General features: G+C 35.3%; 1 protein-coding gene across 1 annotated transcript in view; it reads left to right on the top strand.

The window, feature by feature from the left end:
• The window catches only part of LOC149802819 (neutral ceramidase B-like), a 76606-nt gene that overhangs the window by 42040 nt on the left and 10650 nt on the right, over positions 1–23916 (top strand). Inside the window, exons 11-17 of the mRNA XM_089952266.1 lie at positions 6582–6694; positions 7725–7819; positions 10265–10304; positions 12152–12253; positions 14787–14882; positions 19812–19955; positions 22282–22335. Of these exons, the coding sequence (XP_089808392.1) occupies positions 6582–6694; positions 7725–7819; positions 10265–10304; positions 12152–12253; positions 14787–14882; positions 19812–19955; positions 22282–22335 (644 nt within the window). The remainder of the gene's footprint in view (positions 1–6581; positions 6695–7724; positions 7820–10264; positions 10305–12151; positions 12254–14786; positions 14883–19811; positions 19956–22281; positions 22336–23916) is intronic.

Below are 23916 nucleotides of genomic sequence, written 5' to 3'. Positions count from 1 at the left end.
GTGAGTCGACCTGTTCTTCTCCTGGTCCATCAGCATGCAGTGATCCAGATTTTCACTGTGGTGCATCATCAACCCCACACAGAATAACACAGGAAGAACTAAATGACCTGATTCGTGATTTGGACTTATCAAAGAACAAGGCAGAATTGCTAGGATCAAGACTCCAACAATGGAATCTTCTAGAAGAAGATGTCACAATTACTGCATATCGAAAGCGCCACCAGCAATTGGAGCCTTTCTTCAGAAAGGAAAGTAATCTGATATTCTGTTCCGATATTGAGGGCCTCATGAATGCTTTAAAAATCACTCATGACCCACAAGAATGGAGACTATTTGTGGACTCTTCGAAACTGAGTCTCAAGGCTGTGCTTTTGCACAATGGAAACATTCTTCCATCTATTCCAGTAGCGTATGCTGTCCACATGAAAGAGACATACGATAACTTAAGGCAGCTACTGAATTCCATTGAGTATAACAAGTACAGCTGGCACCTGTGTGGTGATTTGAAGGTAGTTGCCCTTTTAATGGGACTGCAGCAAGGATATACAAAATACATGTGTTTCTTATGCGAGTGGGATAGCCGAGCAAGGGAAATGCACTACATGAGGAAGGAATGGACTCACAGGCAGAATGTAGCCATTGGAGAGAAGAATATCCAACACCCAGCTCTGGTTGAGGCTCAGAAAATCTTGCTACCACCCCTTCACATCAAACTAGGTTTGATGAAGAACTTCGTGAAAGCCATTGACCGGACTTTGCCAGCATTCCGATACCTGCATGAAAAATTCCCTCGACTCAGTGAAGCAAAGATTAAAGAGGGAGTTTTTGTGGGTCCTCAGATTCGAGAGCTTTTCAAAGATGACCGGTTCAACAACTTGCTGGAAGGTGACGCGAAACAAGCATGGAATGCTTTTCGCCTAGTTTCTACAAACTTCCTCGGAAATGTTAGGGCAGAAAACTATAAGGAACTAGTAGAAGACATGTTGATGAAGTATAAGAAACTTGGCTGCAATATGTCTCTAAAGATTCACTTCCTTCATTCCCATTTGGATTTCTTTCCTAGCAACTGTGGTATTGTTAGTGATGAACACGGCGAACGTTTTCATCAAGATATCGCAACAATGGAACAAAGATACCAGGGAAAATGGTCCACTACAATGCTGGCTGACTACTGCTGGACACTCCTCAGAGATGTTCCCGAACAGCTGTACAAGAGACAGGCGAAGAAATCTAAGATGTAGTCAATGACTTGATTTTTTATAGGTAGGCTATTACAGTTGACCTTTTACTATTGGAATGCATTTCGTTATGTAAACATTAATTTCTTGCAGATTACAAAAAAACTAGAGCCAATTTTGCAATTTGACTGTCATATTCGTGTTCAGCACATAAAAATTGATAAGAATTGACTAATTTTATTTCAGTAACATGACTTTTGTAAAAATTTGTTGTCCAGTGTTATATGGGACTTGATCCAGGGCCTTATACAGGGTTTGTATGGGACTTAATTCAGAGCCTTATGCATGACTTATATGGGACTTGATGCAGGGCCTTATACAGGGTTTGTATGGGACTTAATTCAGAGCCTTATGCTTTGCTTATATGGGACTTAATGTAGGGCCTTATACAGGGTTTATATGGGACTTAATTCAGAGCCTTATGCATGACTTATATGGGAATTGATGCAGGGCCTTATGCAGGGTTTATATGGGACTTAATTCAGAGCCTTATGCATGACTTATATGGGACTTGATGCAGGGCCTTATACAGGGTTTGTATGGGGCTTAATTCAGACCCTTATGCATGAATTATATGGGGCTTACTGCAGGTCTTTATACAGGACTGATATGACTGCTTAATGCAGGGACTTATAAAGTGTCTGTATGATGGTTAATACAGTGCTATATGGGGTATTATACAGGAGTTATACAGCTCTATCTACTATCCATTTTAAAACGAGATGTGTATTCCCTGTATAAGTTACTGTATGTATAACCTGCTTTGCCAACTACAATTAGGGCAGTTTTCAGTGTGTTACACTTAAATGATTAATAATTAGAGTCATGAATAGAGTTCAGAATCACAGACCTTCATGAGAATGTGTTATGTTTGCCTGAATGTGGCAGCATCTGCTTAGGCAGGTTATAGCGCAAGTCTTTGATATGACTTGGCCGGGGATCGAACCCATGACCTCCCGCATCCAAGGCAGACGCTCTAACCACTAGGCCACTGGAGCAGTTGAAGTTACTTTTGCTATGGACACCTGTTGAGATGTCCTCCAGTTGCTCTGCTTCACCACAGTAGTGGCTGGAGAAAATGTTGCTTCATGTCAGTAGTCTATAATAAATGCATTTCATTTTTGGAAAGATCAGCTCTGCAGAAGGATATTTTTCATCATGTTGGACAACTTCATGGTTGTAGCTAACTTCCTCAGACACAGGGAGGGATGAAGTTGCTACAGCTCCCGAAACGTCCGGGAGTCTTTTGATTTTCAACCCCATCTTTTGATCTACGATTTGCCAATAAGATCTCCCAGAAATTAAAAAACTGCCAAGCATAGGTTTTTCCGGATTAAAAAAAAACATTCAATACACTGTTCATGACTGCCATAATCTGTCAATCAAGTTATTGCAATCAGAATGTTCTCTGCCTTTTCCATCAGTTCGAGAAATAAACCTCAGATGTAATTCGTCCCCATTGAGAACTATATTCTGAACAACTTTTGTTCACATGGAGAAATATGGCAGTGGAAGGAGACACATCACAGTTGGAATATCATCTGCCTTTGCCATTGTACAGTACATAGTGTGCTCTGCTGGAGGTGAATGAATAAACACATAAAAATTTACAACTACTTCCGGGGTTATTTAAAAAATTCTGGTGCAATGTCAAAATGTTCGCTAATGGATTCGATGGAAAATATGCCTTTGAAAAAAAGAAATATGTTTGCAAGTTCAACAGTGCTAGGATAGGTGAATTTAAGTGTGTGAAGCATGGTGAAAAGTTAGAAAGCTTTGCATACTGCACAGCTTGCAACACACATTTGAACATTTCTTGTGGGGGAAAAAATTAATCTTACAAGGCACTTGAAAAGTATGCAGCACATTGCGAACGATAAATCGTCACATAATGTGCCTAAAGTACTGCAAATGTTTGCATCAACATCAGTAGACAGTGTCACTAAAGCAGAGGTTCTGTTTGCTAACTTAGTGGCAGAGCATAATTTACCATTCTTGGTTGCTGATCATTTTAGTGAGCTGTGTAAGGTTATGTTTCCTGACTCACAAATTGCTCAGAAGATTTGCTGCAAAAGAACTAAGGTAACAAACATCATTAACACTGCACTGGGTCCAATGTATGACAATCAAGTAACTTTACTATGCAAGGAAAACCCTTTCTCAGTGATGATGGATGAGTCCAATGACAGTGGTGATGAAAAGTGTGTAGCAGTTCTTGTAAGGGTATTTGACAGTGACATTCACAAAGTGATGACCAAATTCCTGGCTATGCCCATTTTCAATATTGGAACTGGTGAAAACCTTTTCAACTGTCTTCAAGAAGTCTTAACAAACAGACAGAGTCCATGGAAGAACCTAGTAGGGTTTAGCAGTGACAATGCAAATGCAATGGTTGGAAAGAAAAATTCTGTCCTCTCCAGAGTTCATGAACAGCAATCAAATGTAATCGACTTTGGGTGTATCTGCCATTTGGCCAGTACCTGAACACAGTATGGTTTGAAGAAATGGGCTGTCCCAGTTGAAGAACTTCTGGTCGACACCTATCACTTCATTTACAGTTCCAAGCATAGAGAGGTGTATAAAGAATTCCTAGAGTTTACCAACACTGAGGAGTACAAACTGGTCAAGCATTGTAGCACAAGGTGGCTGTCACTCCAGAAATGCATAGCACACTTCCTTCAACTCTGGCCAGCTCTTCAGTCATATTTCCAGAGCCATGAAGATGCTGTGAAGATGGGGAGCAGAGTGAACAGATCTGTGGAGAACCTTAAACACCCAGAGATGAAACTGACATATCACTTTCTTCTATACATCATGTAACCACTGATTGACTTGAACACCATGTTCCAGGCTGGTGATGCTATGGTGGGATACCTCCATGTGGAGATGGAACGAATTCTACAGAAATTCATGGGAAAGTTTGTGAAGACGAGTGTTATCACTGCATCAGCCAGCATTATGGAGGTCAACCTTATGTCACCAGAAAACTAGCATGACAACTCTTTGTTAGCAGTAGGTATGGAAGCCAGACATTTCATTCAAAACAACCCAGATGACATTTCTCCAACCCTGCTGAGCTCCTTCTTTAGGAGTGTGAGGTCAATCTATGAGGAAGTTACAGCAAAGATGCTTGCCAAGTTTCCATTTAATGACCAGACCCTGAAGGCCCTTGGTTACCTGAATCCTGAGAGGAGATTGGAGATTTCAGTAGAAGCTGTGCTTCAGCTGAGTGACAGACTGGTTACAGCAGCTGACAAACAGTGTCAACTTGAAGATGAGTTCATTGACTTCCAGCTCTCCCCAGACTCAGATGTGCCCAGTTTCACTCAGGGAGAAACAACATTGGATGTCTTCTGGGTAGACATGAGCAGAGTTTCCAAACCTTTGAAGAAATCCAGATTCCCAAATCTAGTGAAGCTCAGACAGACCACCATGGAAATTTATGTGGAAAACCTGTGTCGTCACTAATATCATGTAAGATAAATGCAAAGTGTGACTGTTTTGAGCTCAGACCTTCAAATGATTTGTTTATTGCTGCTAAAGGAGCTTCTCTACAAGACTGAAAGACAACCAACACATCTTGAAAAAAACTAAGTATGTTAGAGTGTTTGAGGTTCCAGTGGGTCATTATTTTTTTAACCACAATGATTCTTGTGAAGATTCTTAAATTACTTTTTTGTGAGATTAAGAAAATAACTTATAACAAACTTAATAATGTTCAGTAACTATTATTCATTATAGTTATTTTACTTAGTTATGGTACAATCTGCACTTTTATGCTTAAACTTATGAGAAAAATAGTTGTTACGCTAATCTTCCTGATTAGGACACAATCTCCCTGATTTTGAACACAAATCTCCCTGATTTGGTTCCAGAAAACTTGGCATATATGCTATCTATTCTGGTCTAGGACTTTTTGCACTGGTGTGTTGCAGCTAAGAATCATTATCCAGATCAGACATTTCCAGATGCTCAAAGTCCTGCCTGACTCACTGTCAAGAAGGGCCAAACACTTCATATGAAGTGGTCTGTTGACCATCTGTTTTCAGTGGATTTGTGTGGTTTGGTGGTGTCTAATGATAAACGCATTGCTAGGAGGTAGAACCACAAACTGCTCATCATTGTTTCTCGTGTCTTCTGCCTAAAAGCCTGGGCTTTGGATGTGCTGCCAGTTCATTGAGAGGTGTTTGGTGTTATGCCTATTCCCGTACTGTTCTGATACTGAAAATAATGCAGAAATGAGGAACCAGGATTGCAAATTGATTCTGATAGTCTCTCTCAAGTGGGACTAGTCCTGGGTGAATGATCTGTTTGATCTAGCAATAGATATGCCCAAGAAAATCCTGGTGAGGCCCAACCTGCTCAAACAGCCATAGTTGCAGGCATTTCATATCTACCTGGAAAGACTTCTTTACACCTGAGTCTTGTCAGGAAAGCATTGTGGTGAAAGAATTTTAAACCTTCTGTTGTGGAGAGAATCTCATGAGCTCATGAGCTAGAAAGACCTCCCTCTACTCCAAAGGCTTAAAATGGAAAGTGGTGGATTTTAGGGACTGGGTTCAATGATATTGTCCCTTTGAGAGTCTCTATCAAGCTATTGGAAAACATTTGTTTCTGACTTTTTCAGGAGACAAAGTTACCCCCCAGTTCCTATCAAAGTCTGATGCTGCATGATCTCTGACACATTCAGGCATCTCATGGTACAGGTTATATTGGTCACAAAAAGGATCCGTCAGACATTTTTAACTTGAATAGGCCAAAACCCAGGTGTTGCCGTTCATGCCTTCATCATGATATGCTGAGATGAGGGGATGAGGCAAGACTTGGTCCGTGCTTTCAAGTACTACTTCAAGTGTTTGGAGAGGAGTCATGGAGCCTAACAATGTCTCTTTCATCTGGTGAAATTCAGAAAATAAAATGATTAGATTAGAATTCATTTGGAACACAATTGGAATTTATTCAGAATACTTCACACATTTGGATTTGTCACAGAACTTTTAGGACTGTTTTTGGATTTAATTCACAATACTGTAATTGTTTTTAAGTTTCACATTGTACATGTATTATAGGGAAATAAATTATTTGTTAAATTTGATAAAACTCACTGGTTTTTGCTCTTTTCAGTTACTTAGCTTAAGGCCATAACACATAGATCATTCATTCATCCTTGGGTCTTGCAATTTTTAGTTTGTAGCAACAGTGAACACCAAGAAAATTGGTTATCCACAAATGAAAATGAATTTATATCATGCGCATCTTGGTTTCGAAATATATGTATACTGGGATAAGGAAAGAGAAGGGTACCCTAGAATCACAGTTGAATATGATTTCTTTTACACTAAGGTTCAACTGCAGGTGATGTTTTCTGGGATACAGTGCGGAATTTCCTTCATGCCCCAACAGATGCCCAGATCAAGTGCCACCATCCTAAGCCAATACTCCTGGACACAGGGGAGGTAACTCATATAAGCACAAATTATCTATCATTTTTGCTCACAATTTGTGTTTAAAAAATTTTTTATATTGTTTTTACGGCTTAATTACATTTTTAAATTAATTTCGAACTAATTAAATCGCACAAACAAATTGATTTAAGCAAAATCTATAAAAGTATCAGAATACATTGACTTCTTTTAATGCTTCAGATTTGTATACATGAATAAGATTATGCTGAGTCAGGAGAAAACATCTAATTGGCAAAATAGTTATACTCCCTTCACCTTTACAATTGTTAATGGCCTATGTGTTTTGTTCGGATCACTGAAACTTCATCACAACAACTATATAAGAAGTATAACATGACTGATGTGTTTAAATAGGAATTTTCCCCTAGTCAAGAAAATCTAATTTATCACTCGCTTTTACTGCAGAAGATGATGACTTGTCATTTTACAAGTATGAAAAAAATGGTTATTTTTTAGGTATAGAATTACATAAGGTTCTTTTTTAAGGATTTTGTATATTTTACCTTTATTTTTTATTTAATATCCATTTCAAAAGATTGCACTATCTTTTCCTTATATATTGTAGTACTTCATGTTTACATTTGTTTGGAAGAGTTTATCTCCCTAAAGTTTTCGCAATTCTTTAAATTTTACATTTTTGTCTAGTTTTATCTTTTGTAGTAGTTCATGTTTACATTTATTTGTTGTTGTCCTTGTTATAGGGTTTAATGCTATTTTTCAGTTCAAGATAGGCTATGCATGGCGGTCAGAAGATATGGTGGATAAAGAACTTTCGCAAACCCCAGAAAGAACCACCAACCCATGCGAAGCTACTGGCAAACTTTCTCACATATCCACATTGTACATTTATTTGGAAGGTCATATTACTTTATGTTTGCATTTTTAAAACTTTACCTTTAATTTGCACCATATAGCCATTCTTGTGCTGACATGTCATTAAACTCTTATGATACTAATACATACATCATTCCTCAATCTTTGGTTTTGAACAAGAAGTAAATATATTAAATGTCTAATTTAGATTACCCGTCCGTATCCATGGCAACCCATTATTGTGGACACTCAACTTCTAAGAATTGGACAGTTTATCATCATTGCAGTCCCTGCCGAGTTCACGTAAGCTTAATGTACTACTGTATATAGTTGCTTAAAAAATATATCCGCCTGCAAACTGCATAAAGCCAGGTCTGCCATCACATACCGTGCCACCAGATCTGGGTCTGTGCAGATTGCTAGGAATAAAACTCAAGTAAAATGCCTTTAAAGACATTTTGGCCACCATTGTCAAGGAAGAAGGATGTAAAGAGGGGTTGAGATACTCTGGATTATATATAAATGCATCAGTTAACAAGAATGAAGTAAATATCAACTAAAATGTTTGCAAAATGTTTAATGCCAAAAGCATACTGCTAATTTATTTGGATACTAACACCACATTAGAACTTCATGGGGGTTGGAATTTTTGGTCCTTGATGTGCACCAGGAACCTGACTCCCTCCACACACAAACAGTAGGGGTGGAATGGCTGTACAAGAGAAAAAAATTGGTTGCATGGGCATTGTGTTGTGAACTGATTAATATGAGATAAATGTATATGAGGTTTGCCCATATTTGTTGTCCTTTATTAATTTGCATGAAAATAATGTCAATTAATTATTATGCCTGTTTCCCTTCAAAAGTTAAATGAAAGTGTATGGGGCCTTGTATTCCTTTTTAGTCTTTTATGTTTCCTCAACATGATTTGATCCCTATGACCTACATATCATGCTGTGATAATAAAATTAGCTTTTATTAATGAAAGTTACTTCTTACATGGCTTGGCTGTTACATTGAATGTTTCTGCATGTATTTGCACAGGATAAGAGTAAGGACAGGAAAAATGTTAAATTTCATTGTGAATGGACAAACAAACGAGACATTACAATGGATTTTAGGATTGCTTGCATTTAATTAAAGCTTTTATAATCCATATATTATTACATGCACATACACATGATTGCAAATATAAAATTTGATATGCATGTTCATAATGAGAAATGTGCCACTAAGTTTGAAATAATGGATCACTGTGACCTAAATCTGACAATTTGCAGCTTGTTTTTTAAATTGCTTTCTGAACCTTTTGATCCTTTGATGGTTCCATTTCTTGTAAAATTAATGTTTATGTATGGGTTGTTTTCACAGACATCACGACTGAGTATGCAGATACCCACAGTGCAATGCACGCACCTTGCGCCGCCATTTTGAGTCTCTAACAAACCTTTGTCAACATTAGTCATCATGTATATTCAAAATAATAATCTGATTTAACTGTCGATAAGGACATTTACTTCATCGAAACAATACACAGATTATACTTGAAATTAAGTATCCTATAGCATGAAAATAAAAATAAAGCTGGAAGTTCCCTTGCTTATATCGAAAGACAGACTAGTGAATTTGAACAGTAATTGTGCATATTGCTATCAAATAGAAATGTAGTCATTTATTTATAAAGATACAATATTGACATTTTTAAAAAGTGTTTTGTATCATATCCCTAAGCTTGTCATCTTGAACGAGCATTTCCTGACAATGATTTTCGGGATGCAAATATCAGTTTTGAATTAAAATTTCATAGCATGTGTTTAATGTTAGAACTTTTATGTACAAATACTTTTTGCAACAACAGGTGTTTGTGCCAAAGACAGTTGACAAGGAAATTTAATTAGTATGGTCAGATATTGTATTTGTGGTGGAGATGATGGCCATAGGATATTGAATGAAAGCGATAAACGTTCAGAGAAGTTTCATCTTCAGTGTATTCAAACGAAACACATGCCTGACGGAACATGACTTTATGTCGAATGTCAAAATGATGTATTCCTGAAATGCTTTTAGAAATATGAAATTATATATTAACAGTTAGCTTTTTAACTTGAATGATAACCAAATGATTCATTTCAGCCCATGAAAACTGAAAATCATCACATGTTTCTACTTGTTTGTGTATCCATTTGTTTATGCATTTTTTTATTGATCAATCTATTTGTTTATAAAAGAATAACAAGGATGGTTGAAATTTAAATGTTTTACTTGAAAACAAGTAGGAAGGTCATGCATTTGTCTCATGCGATTGACATGCAAAACAGAATGTAATGTATTATTATATTCTTATGCACAAAATGCGACATGCATTCATAATTATGTGGGAAGAACAATGTTATTAGGTGCAGATTTGCGGGGCTTGGGACTCAAAATGGCGGATATGGAAGTACACACGTTTTGTGACATCACGTGAAAACAACGGATATACACGTCATTTATATTTGCTTACAAGCCCAGTTCATTTACAAACTGCACAGACCAAGAACTGCCAGGGCATTATAATCTGGGCCCATGACGATTTTTAGGAGCAATTGGTAGAAAACACAGCATTGACCCTGATTTGCCAGTACATTATGTGATGGCACATCAAAACCTATGTTATTTGCAGTTGGATTTGACTTATAAAGATATATATGGTAAAGCAGTGCTTAAATATTGCCATCCTTTTTTAGCGGCTATATTATTGCATTTCAGTACAATGGCTGGAAGAAGACTGAGGGATAGAGTTGAAGGGGTATGTAAGACAATATCAAGTTATTTTCTTCAGATTATTTAACTGTAATCTGCTCCAGTGTTTGGAAGTTTTTGACATCTTCATACATACATATTTAGGAGAAAATAGATGTGAGGAAAGACTGTCAGGTAACACTATACTGTGTGTTTACAGAATATAAAACTGAGGATGAAAACTCATAATAGAAAATACATGTTAGTAACAATGTATCTAGTAAACATAACTTAAAAGGGTTTTTGAACTACAGTGAACTGATAGTCACTGGTTTAACACTTTCTGTTGATAATCTTTTGCTGGATGGTGGGAAAATAGTTGCCATATTGCAGCAGAAATTGAAGTCACTTTTTATGACAGGTATAGTTAGATATCTTTGTCTCTTTACCTGTGAATTAAAGTTATCTCTGAAGAAAAGTGTTTGTCTATAAGTTACACCCCTTTTTATTAGAGTAAAGGGTCATTCAGTATTCTAAACATGTCTGTAAAGGCAGATAAAGTTTTTAGGTTGATGGATCACCACAAAATGCCATACATGGCATCTTATGATTTTTTGTTCATAACACAGGTTTTTCACGTAAGCTGACTGTCTTTTGATCTTGGTGAGTTGAGGAAATGGCTGATCCGGATGTTGGCAGCTTTGTTTTTGATGTGTAATAATTGTTTGCACTATAATTTGAAGAAGTTTTGGCTCTGCGATTGACTCGGATGATTAGCAATGTACTTAAATGATTTATAAAATCAGGTGAGAATCTTTTATCAACCATTATTTGGTGCTTGGTTGTGTAAGGAGTGTTCAGAACAAACATGTCAGATATTGTTTGTATATAGAATATATGGAAGACAAATAAAGAAGATTTAATGGCAGTAGATCAGTAATAATAAGATTAATATTTATGAGCTCACATCTTTTGACAATAAACTTAAGATCAAAATTCTCAATAAGGCCCAGCCAGATACACTTATATTCAATGTTTATTTTAGCACAAAACTTCAAGAAATTTATGAAATTTTAAAAATTTCAGGAGCTACACCACATTTGTTTTATATTTGAATTCATACACGATCTTTTACCAAAAACTTTTTACACATTATTTTTTGTACTTTTAAGAGGACATTTTTTCATGCACGAGAAAAATATGTGTATATGAAATTTCAGGAGCCATGCCATGATCATCTTTTATTCGAATTCATATGCCATCTCTTCCCTAGAATGATAATAAACTTTCTTCACGTTATTTTTCATACTTTTAAGAAGAAACAAATAAATTATCATGTAAAAAGAAAATACATGTTTATAAAATTTCGGGAGACATGCCACAACTGTGTTATATCTGAATTTGTGTTATACCAGAGCTCACTATTGCAGGGTCAGACTGTAATAATAATAATAATAATAAAAACATTGATGTTAAAAACAATGGCGATATTCATTGCATTGTATTTGTTCAAAAATCAGTTATAAAAGGTGAACCTGAGTACAGTGGTCACCTTTATAAGATGGCCAGTTTGTCTTTTCCCATGAGTGGCTTCAAATAACAGGCTTTACTGTATTTTCATTCCCTTAGAGACTTTGCCATTGAGAACCTCATACTTAGGGGATGGTGTTGAGACTCGTTCAACTAAAACATGTGCTTTTGTTTTCTTGAAATAAATGCTAAGATGTCTTATCCATGGCAACTGATGGCTGGCTGATTCAGCCATGATTTTTTTAGAGATTCTTTGTGTTATTATTGAGATTCCATATGTGCATATTAAACGATCTTTTAAATTAAATATACCACTGACAACCTTTATTGTATGTTCAAGAGCAAGACCAGGGTATATTACAAATATGTTTGTCTTTATTACAGGCCATTAGGGTGGAAAATACATTCCAGGACACACCTGTCTCAGTGATAGCTGGCCTTTCTAATGACTATTCAGATTATGTCACCACTTATGAAGAATATCAGGTCTGTTGTTTCTGAAGATAATTATATTCACTGTTGTGGATAGTTTGTAATCTGTCAGTACAGATGTGTGTTGCTCCTTCCATTTCTTTGAAACCTGAATGTCCATCAGTTAGCTAGCTTTCTGTGTAAGCTAGTTTTCTTTGTAATCTGAACATTCATCTAGAAGTTATCTTTGTAACCTGTATGTCCGTATGTCAGCTTGATTTCTTTGTAAACTTATGTCCATCTGTTTGCTAGTTTTATTTGTAACTTTATGTCCATCTGTTAGGTACTTTTCTTTGTAACCTGTATGTCCATCTGTTAGTTTTGTTTGTAACCTATATGTCCATCTGTTAGTTTTGTTTGTAACCTGTATATCTTTCTGTTAGCTAGTTTTTTTGTAACCTTATGTCCATTTGTTAGCTAGGTTTTATTTTTGTAACCTGACTGTCCATCATTTATCTAGCTTTCTTTGTACGCTAGTTTTCTTTGTCAGCTGAACATTCATCTTAAGTTTCCTTTGTAACCTGTATGTACATATGGCAGCTTGATTTCTTCATAAACTTATGTCCATCAGTTAGCTAGTTTTATTTGTAACCTTTATGTCCATCTGTTAGTTTTCTTTGTAACCTGTATGTCAGTCTGTTAGCTAGTTTTCTTTGTAACCTTATGTCCATCTGTTAATTAGTTGGGTTTTTTTGTAACCTGTATGTCCATCTGTTAGCTAGGTTTCTTTGTAGCCTGTATGTCCATCTGGCTGCTAGTTTTATTTGTAACCTTATATCTATCTGTTAGTTTTGTTTGTAACCTATGTGTCCATCTGTTAGCTAGTTTTCTTTGTAACCTGTATTCTGTTTGTTAGCTAGTTTTCTTTGTAACCTGAACTCTGACTACACAGATGGTGAGAGATTAAGTGAATGGGTTTTCACATTTGATTCAGAGAATAAAGTGAAATGATGGACATTGTCAGGTGATTGTATTTATTCTGGCATCCAGTAATAGAACAATGAAAAAAAACATTGTTTTGCAAAGAAACAACAAAACCTAGTCAAAGCAAGAATAAAAGCAAAACATTTACCGTTTTAACAATTGCTAAGCAAATTTCATCCTAAACTCTAAAGACAATATTTTCTTTTTCTACTTTAATACCATATGTATTGGATTGTGTGGTTAAAAAAAAATCTGATATTTTAATTAATACTGAAATATATCATTTTTGGTATCACAAAATGTATTATATCCAGTATTGTTGTTAGAAAAAAAAATTCTTTTTACTTTATACAGACTTGCTCCAGAATCAAAGTTTAGAACATTAATTTCACTCTTCAGCACAACACCCTCACCCTCTTTTCATAAATTCACCTCCACTTTCATTGACTGATCATATAAATATAAGTGAGTTAAGAAAGCAGTTGGATTGGGCTGACCTAATCTGTCACACTAAATTATATTTTTTACATTTTGTAAATTATTTGACCCTATCTGTAAATGAAGCAAGTCCAATTTCATGAATGCATCACATCAGATTTATCATTGATGTCAAGGAAGTAAAGAGAAATAACTTTAGAGATATGTAAAAGGCATCTGGTAAAGTTTCTTCATCAAAGATTAATTATCATGTTTGAAATATAAGGTAGTTTCTGTTGTTTTGTTTTGGTCACTTGTCTTTGTTTGCTGCAGGTATAACTTCTGTAAACACACGCAATTTAGCATCACATTCATGATGGGAAATCTGATATTTTCCCTTGTGAAAATATAGGAACGAAGATTATTTCGCCAATAAATTTCTATATTCTACACTGAAGAATATAATAAAACATATTGTTCTTTTCTGCATATTCAGTTTGATATAACTTGGTAATACTTTCCAGACTTAAAGACACATCTTTTATGTTTTGCAAGATGAATAGTTGATGGTGAATATTTTGGAAGCTAGATTCTGCACAGATGGAGGGTGACAGGGTGTAAGAAGTTTCAGTAAAGTATATAAATGTTCATGTTGGCTTCCAGCTAGTTTAAAATGCAGAGAATACTTGAGTCTGCTAAGGTGTTTTTGTTTCATATTTCCTTAATCAATCTATTATTTGATAGATGATGACTTTTATTTGATGTAAATTAAAATGAAATCTGTTTTAGTTTTGTATGATGTTTATTAATGAGCATGGTTTGAGTTGTGTTACCATGTACTTACAAGTAGTACATTTGTCTTATATCAGAGTTGTAATATGTAAAATCTCAGGCACTTTACATTCTTATTGACTATTTGGCAATATTTTAATAATTACTTTATACACTCACTTATAAGTTGGGTCAGACTGCAAACAACATAGACACTGGTCTACCTTCACATAATGTGCCATCAGCTCATGGTCTGTATTGTTTGTTCTGCTGGTTACTGCCGATAATCTACATGGACCGACATATGTTGGTGAATTAATCGGCGGCAGGAGCAGTCCTGTGAAGTTTTCATTTTGATCAGACTTGCATGCGAGTATATATTGTTCCTTGGTAGATGATAAATTAGTGTTTATTGTCTTAATTTGTCGTCCCACAGATTCAGAGATATGAAGGTGGATCAACAATATATGGTCCCAATACTCTTCAGGCCTACTTACAAGTTTTTGGAGAACTAGCCGTATTCCTTGCAAAGGTGAGAATTATGTCCATTGTATTGCTTGGCAGTTACTGTAATCAGTCATGAACAATTGTCTCCCTTAGCATTTTCATCAGGTGATATGTGCTTAATGATAACTCGGTGATGATTGTATATTATAGTGTGCTACTGCTTTTGATATTAAATCTGTTTAATAAAAAATTGTTAGATGTAAAAAAAAAAAATGTATGTCCTTTATGGTGAATGTTTGCAGTGTATTGAGATACAGTAAAACCTGTTATGAGAGACCACCTATTCTGCTAATAAAAAGCAGTCTCTCAAGACAGGTGATCTCTCATAACAAGTTTATGCAAATGATCAGAATCCAGGGTTGGAATTAACACTGTTTAGAAGGAAAAATACCCATAATTACTGTACACATATTCTTTATTCGTGGTTCTTGTTCAAATATTGCATACATTCATCTGAAAATAATTTTTTTATAGCATGATGGATATGCATCTCTCATAAAACATAAACATTTCTGTTGAAGATCACATGCATTTGCATTTGAATTGCAACATTGGCTTTGATAATACTAATTTTTCTTTCTGATAAGTTAACTTCACTACAGTCAATTACATTAATTCTTTCCTCCATTATTAGAATGTTTCTTTTGTTGGAGTTTCTGCCGTTGTTTTAATGGTATAATATTATCAGTGATCAATTGTAATAATGACTGTAGTGGAGGGAGGTGTGTGTGTGTGTGTGTGCGTGCATGAGAGAGAGAGACAGAGAGAAAACAGAAAACCTTTGAACTATTTATGTCCATGACTAATCTCTTTGAAAGAATGGTTCGTCTCACTGGGTATTCATGTGGCTTCAGAACTACAGTGACAGTGAGTCACATGTACTTTATTCTGGTGTACAGTCTACAACAAATGACACTACCTACATGCGATGTAAAATTTAGGAAACTGGTAGCCAGTTTAAATTTTTTTTTCATTTGAGCGGTCTTTACTTTTTAAGTGGTCACAAATACTGAGATTATATAAAGGTCACTGGTGTTTGCCTGCTTTTGCAATATGGTCAATCAAGGCAGTATTGTTAAAAATAATCTGTACTTTGCCTGTAGGCCCTTCTGTGCAGTAATGTTTACAAAGGATTAAATCAAGGTCAGTTGTGTTTACATATGTTTTTGCAATAGTCATTCATAGCTGTGTCATTATGCATATTTTGTCTAAAAAGCATGGGCACTGGTTGCATTCTGCAACTGGTTACTCACAACAATGCTTTTATATAATAAAATTGATCCATGCTTTATGATTATGGTCATAAAGAGGCAACTCAATACAGGTTTCACTGTTCTGAAAGTTTGTAGCGTCATTAACATTACTGAAAATTTATTTTTGAGGTATTAAATTGTCTTCCAATTTTCAATACAGTGCTTAAATTGGTATATTCTTAACAACAAAGTTTGGAGCCAAATGTTAATTGTACATAGGATAGGTTTGCTTCAGTTCTACATTGTGGTACCTGAGGAGATGGCCTAATTTAAGGAGCAGTTGTATGCAGAGACATAAATTAACACTCATACCTGAACAATGTATAATCCTGGGGTTTCATTATTTTGTTGATGTCGGAGGAAATGTAATATTTTCAGCAGGGGAAATGGAATAAGGTGTGTCAGAGCATTATTAGAATTGCAATAAAAGTATTTGATTAGAACCACAGAACTAGTAGAGGAAAAACAATAGATCCCACTCAACCATCCTGACCTTCCACATTTAAGAACATACCAGCACATGCAATTATTAGTACTGATTGGTTTAGTTCAAGATTAAAAGGATCTTCAGTTTAGATGATGGTGATGTTGTAGAGAAAGCAAAGTCCTCTTTACAGGTATTCATTGGATTTTGAAAGTGTGCTATTTGCAGGATTCTCTTTTCAAAATGTATTTCATGGTTTTAAACATTAAGGATAAAAATAAATGAAAATTCTTTGTTTCTTAATTAAATGCCACATAAACTTGACTAAATTTAATTGGATTTTATGTACAGTAAAGTTGTCAGTTAAAATGTTCTGTAAATATTGGCTTGGGTTCAAAATGATAATGACCTTGATATTGACCTTGACAAAGAATAATAGATATGGATATGTACACCACTCCCTTGATAACTCACGCACATCTAGGTCCAGAAACATCGACCGCACTATAAGTGAGGCTCGAGTTATCGAGGGACCTATAAAATAAGCCAGAAGCCAATAAAGTGATCGACGACATAAAGGAAAAATGAGGGGGGGTAGGCAGATTATAATGTTGAATACTCACTTTATAATCGCGCTGAGATTAACTGTGAATAAATATCTCTTCATAATGGTGTACTTTGTTTATTATTTCCTCATAAAGCAACATTAATTTCAGGATAAATTACAGTATATTGAGGCGATCATCGAAAACATTATTTCACGTGATTTCCGTTCACTTAACATGTGTACCACTTCACACATTGTGTACTATGTCACTAATTTTTTTGTTGAATTGAATACATTCTAGTTTTATTGTTTGATCCAAATTAGACGTTTTTTGTATATACAAAAGATCGACACTTTTCGAGAAACAGTGTCAATCGAACGATATATAGATTTGATTGCGATAGAAGTAAAATGGAAAACAAAAAACAAGGGTTAATCAGTACTAACATGAATTTAATGGGTCTACAGATTTAAAACAACGTAAATTAGAACAAGTTAATACTTGCCGTTTGTGCCACGCTTGACAAATATTAATTCACTTTTTGAAAAAATTCAGTTAATTTTTTTGTGTTACTCTTTGGTTTCTCTGCTGCCGAGCAAAATCCCTCAGATTTCTCAACTGGATGAGGTTTACATAGTCAACATTTTGGGTCTCCAGCCGCCTTATGGCAGTATCAAAAGATTTGATTGATTCCTGTGCAGAGGCGGGAGGTGGTGCAACATCTACGTCTGCATCACTTTCAACACTTGTGGTACTCCAGTTAGAATTGTCTTCTGCTGCAAATTTGTTCATTATAGAATTAATTATTGTTTCATCTGACATGTATTAGGCTGTGGGGCAATCATTGTCAGCACAAATCCACTCCTCCATATCATCAAGAGAAACGCCCATCTCAGGACCATGAGTCTGTACGAATTTCTCACAAACAGCCTCAGCATTAATGACATCATTTTCACTGAAACCTTCAAAGTCACTATCATCGTCATTGTCTCTTTTACTGTTTTGCTTTAAGTCAAAGGCAGCTCCAAGACCCTTAATCCAGCACCCCAGGTCTCTTGTAATCGATTTTTTAATGCAACAAACACTTCCCCAAGTTGTTGATCAAAACAAAGCCGGCAACTAATTAGGTTCTCACAGAAGTACTCACGGGTTTCGCTGTGATGATCGATTGACTCTTTTCATGTTTTCAATGAACAGAATATGTTGCGATTATAATGTTTACAGTGAAACAGAATTAAAGGATTAGAACGTGACTTTCACACAGGAAGACATTTAATTGGTGTTTATTTAATTCTCTGTTGCCACCTGTTAGCATTTACCAGAAGTTTTCATTGATCGCTATTTCACCAGACTGTTTATTTTCTGTATACTGACAACTATTTATCATAAAAACTTACATAATATATGATATCTTTAAACAGAGGTCTCGCTAGGATTTTAAAACTGGGTCTTTCTGCCTTTGAATTCAGTCACTAAATATCAGTACATTTTCTCACCCGGCTGCCAGTCAAAGCCTTTGAACTAGCTGCACCTAGCTATTGCCTCATATTCTTTTTTATGTACTCTTATAAAACGGCAACATGTATGTACATCAAGGAGTCTTTCAGTCACTGAATTCTGTCATTGTAAATATCAGCACAGCTAACTGATCAACACATTTTCCCACAAAGCAGGTGGCTGAAACAGGACTGGCAAATCTTTGAATTTTCCCACGCACCTGTTACATGCGCACGGAGGACTCCTGCCTCAGTGATTTTCTGCGTCCCAGATAAAAAAATTGGCGTCCAAATACGTGTAATTAAGCGTTTTTGAGATCTCTGAAATTAATTCTTCTTTAGAACTTGCAAATTTCAAAATATGGATTCTATTTTTACGGGCATTAATCACCATTTTTGATGATAAAATGAGCAATATATCAAGGTTTAATTTACCAATTCTTATCATAAATTTTTCACGTTCAGCATATTTTAAAGATATTTTAAATACATTTTCTTTGGAAAAAATCGGGGGCCAAGATGGACACTGCATTATAAGAGCGATCGCGAGTTATCTGGACATGAGCTATCGAGGGAGCGGTGTACTTTATTCAGATGCTTGGTTTGCAAAGACCATTGTCTTAATTACGAGGCTGACCCATCTGAATATTTCCAAACTTCAAGGTAGCATCATTTCTAAGCAAACTAGCTTATTGTTGTTGTTGTTGTTGTAGTGTTTAACGCCATTTTTCAGCACACAATAGGCTATACATGGCAGCCAGTATTAATGGTGGACGAAGAGCCCAGGAAAACCCTGGGAAGAACCACTGACCTGTGAGAAGCTACTGGCAGGCTTTTTCACATACCCACATTCGCTGAATCCAAGACTCGAACCCACGCAGACAGAGGTGAGATAGCAGTGATCTATAATGGAGAGCGCTTTAGACCACTCGGCCACTCGGGGCCGTGCAAACTAGTTTAAAGAAAGACAATGTTAAATTAAGGGGAGACATAAAGGGGTACTTTAGGGCAAAAAAATAAACAATTTTAGTAGATATCAGAACATTTTGGCATGACTTCACTCTGTTCATTAATGCCTTTGCATGACAGCTCTATATATATTTAGCAGAAGAATTGTGATATTTTTTTCTGAACTATTCTATTTTATGTAATTAAGCTGTTTTCATTTTTGCTTTTATGTTATAAAATGATGCTTGGACCAGTTTTGATTCTTTTATCATTCCTACTTTCCAGAATGAATCTGTTCCCCCAGGACCCAACCCTCCAAATTTGCTGGATAAGCAGATCACCCTCTTGCCACCAGTAATATTTGACGGGGCACCATTTGGGAAGTCCTTTGGCGACCCAGTTATTGATCCCTTGCCAGAGTACAAACCAGTAAGTAGGCTTCAGCATCTACTTCATGATTACATACAGCTTCCAGACCATTTCCAATAGCAGAGTGGCTATGAGAGTGTGTATAATTAAATAAATAATTTTGTATGACCATTTTTGTCACCTTGTTCACTCCTGGTCTACCATTGCCAGTATAATGAGATATACTCTATGCAGTAAGTCCATTCAGGAGTTGTAATAATAGTAGAATACATGTCAGGAATATTAATATTTTCATGACAATGTGATCTATCACACTGCCACTCATGTTCTGCAGCATTCATTAGGGTGTATCATAGGAGACATGATTCACACTTCTTTATTTGAAAATGATGCCAAAAAGTCAGCCAAAATATGCAAAATCACATTTTATTTTTAAGCCCCAATCTTTATTTCTTCATAATATCCCTCCTATATTCAGAAAATGTTCCAATTTTTTTTAATGGAGGGAGAAACTTCCTTCCCAGTTTTCATTTTTAGAGCTTTCTTTGATGTGTAATACATGTTGAGAATTTGAAGTAATATTCTGAATAATTCTAGAATCAATATTGTTACCTGCTACAGCCATTTGCAGTCAGTGAAACTAAGAATAGATACCTTTCTTCGCTAAGGAGTCCTAATCTGTTATGCTACAGAAAGGTATATATTCTTAGTTTCATTTTGTATGTCTGACACTTGCAGCAATACAAAATTATTGGATTTTGCATGAGACTGATTCAGTGTTGTTGATGTATCATTTTTTGCATCTAGTTCAATACTGTACCATTTATTTGCATGAATATCAATTTTCATAATTTTGCAGAATATTAGTTTTTATGGTACTTAATAGTTTGATGGTATGGGACAGGTGTCCTGCTTTGAAATGGCCAAAAGACTGTTTATTGGTTTTCTAAATTTTATCCTTGGCAGCAAGCACAAAACATAAAAATATTGGTGCCAAATAAAAAACATGAACTCACAGTATGTTTTTTGATACTTATCATATAAAATCATTGTAGATCCATGATACTTATATCATAACATTCATCTTGATACATATTATTACTCCATGATACTTGTCATAACATAACATCCATGTTGATACATGTTAGTAATACATGATACTTATCATAACATCCATGGTAGTAAACTCCATGTTATGTTTCATGCTGTTACATGGTGTTACTCTATGATACTTATTATGGCATCATTGTTGATATTTGGTGTTACTCTATGATACTTATCATATCATGGCATCAGTGTTGATATATATTATTGCTCAATATTATCATGACACCCATGCTGATACATGGTAGTACTCCATGATACTTATCATATCATGACATCCATGTTGATTACATGGTTGTACTTCATGGTACTTATATCATGACATCCATGTTGATACATGGTAGTCTCCATGATACTTATGACATGCATGTTGTAATCCATAATACTAATATCATGACATGCATGTTGACACATGATGTTATGTTCCATGCTATTTATCATATCATGACATCCAAGTTGATACATGGTAGTACTCCCTGATCATTATCATATTGTGACATGCATGTTGATACATAGTATTACTCCATGATACTTATCATATTGTGACATGCATGTTGAAACATAGTATAACTCCATGATACTTATCATATTGTGACATGCATGTTGATACACGGTATTGCTCTATGATACTTATCATATTGTGACATAAATGTTGATATACAGGATTACTCCATATTTTTCAATCCTGAATCACAGGGTATTGGTTACTATAAGTTATAACTAAGGTTTACTTATACATACTTTATAGTTACAGTCTACTAATTAATCCAGTTCCATTTATCCAGCTGGTTTTAATATTATACCATGAATAGGAAACATAGTTCATTCAAATTGAACACATTTCCCAAATAGTTGGGTTTATCAAGTGGTTTCTTAAGGCAACAGTTTGTATCAAATTCACTGACTAGTCTAGACTGTGGCACTACAAGCCTGTATTTTTATTTTTGGCACAATGACTTATTTCATCAATTATTCCAGTACAGTTTCCAATATTTGTTCAGCTTCCTGCTGTTGTAATCAAATCTGATTCACTAATTCATGAAAGTATATGCTTGATAAAAACACTTCAGTTCTCAGAATTCAAACCTTTACTAAGTAAGTTACTTACATGTGTCGAAACACTTTACATAAGCTTTAATCTTAAAATTGAAGTCAGTGTGCTATTCCATTATGATAGAACTCTTTTCAGCTGATTATTTATCCAAAAGTATTCATTTATTCCAAGTGTTCTTTGGTTATTTTTAATGGATTTTTTTAAGTGTTTAGTTGCATTCTCTTTCAGAACTCCAGAGTGACAGTCTCTTTTGTTGGAGCAAATCCAAGGAACAATCGTAAGGTATGTATTTATTTATGGTTATATATATAATGCATGTTGAAGTATGCATTTAAAGGTTTCATGTTACAGTAACTGAGATGAAAGCATCACTATGAAATCTGATGCAAGACTCACCTTTGTTTCATACAGAATACTTGTAATGGACCATCTCCACAGAACACAGATGTTTTTAGATTGTGGATATTTTTGTAAAATGTTGAGATTATCAGTTTCTACTCACTGATTGATTGACTTGTAGACTAGATGAATGGGCAAAACCACAACTGCTTTTGAAACTGACTGAAGTGCAAAACAGCAGGAATGGTGCAGAATTTAATTTCAGCCAAAGCTGGTCATTGAAATAAATTATTTTTATCTTGACTGAAAGTAGCTGATTCTCAACATAATCAATTAACTGGAGCTTCTGTCATGGTTAATCATACACATTCTATCATGATTAGTCGTACACTTTCTGTTATGACCATTCTTATACATTCTCTCATGATCATTTATACACATTATCATCATCATTTGTATACATTCTTTCATGGTTAGTCATACACATTCTGTCATGACCATTCATACAATTTATGTCATGATCAGTCATACACATTCTGTCATGATTGATCAGTCATACACATTCAGTCATGATTAGTCATACACATTCTGTCATGATTAGTTATACACATTCTGTCATGACCATTCATGCACATTTTATTATGATCAATCATACACACCCTGTCATGATCAGTCATGCATGCTCTGTCATGATCAGTAATAGACATTCTGTTATGACCATTGTTGCAAATTCTGTCTTGATCAGTCATGCACATTCTGTCATCATCAGTCAAACACATTCTGTCATGATCAATCATACACACCCTCTCATGATCAGTCATACACATTCTGTCATGACCATTGATACAAATTATGTCCTGATCATGAGAGAATTTGTATCAATGGTCATGACAGAATGTGCATGACTAATCATGAAAGAATGTATACGAATGATCATGACAACGTGTATGAATGTTCATGACAGAATGTGTATGAGTGGTGATCATTCATGCACATTCTATCATGGTCAGTCATACAAATTCTGTCATCATCATACACATTCTCTCATGACCATTATGCATTCTATCATGTTCAATCATACACATTCTGTCATGATTAGTGATACTCATTCTTTCTTGATTAACAACACATATTCTATCATAATTAGTCATACATATTCTGTCATGATCAGTCATACACATTATGTCATGATCAGTCATAAACACTGTTGTGATCAGCCATAAACTCTCTATCATGATCAGTCATACACATTCTGCCATGATCAGTCATACATTCTGTCATGATTAGTCATATATATTCTGTCCTGATCAGTTGTACACATTCTGTCATGATCAGTTGTACACATTATGTCATGATCATTTGTACACAGTGTCATTCTGTCATGATCAGACATTCACATTCTGTCATGATCAGTCATACACACTGTCATGATCAGTCATACATGCACTGTCATGATCAGTCATACACACTCTGTCATGATCAGTCATACACATTCTGTCATGATCAGTCACACACATTCTGTCA

The sequence above is a fragment of the Sinohyriopsis cumingii genome, chromosome 3 (assembly GCF_028554795.1).
Source record: "Sinohyriopsis cumingii isolate HCF-2022 chromosome 3, ASM2855479v2, whole genome shotgun sequence".
Classification (NCBI taxonomy): domain Eukaryota; kingdom Metazoa; phylum Mollusca; class Bivalvia; order Unionida; family Unionidae; genus Sinohyriopsis; species Sinohyriopsis cumingii.
This window is presented reverse-complemented; position numbering and strand designations above follow the sequence as displayed.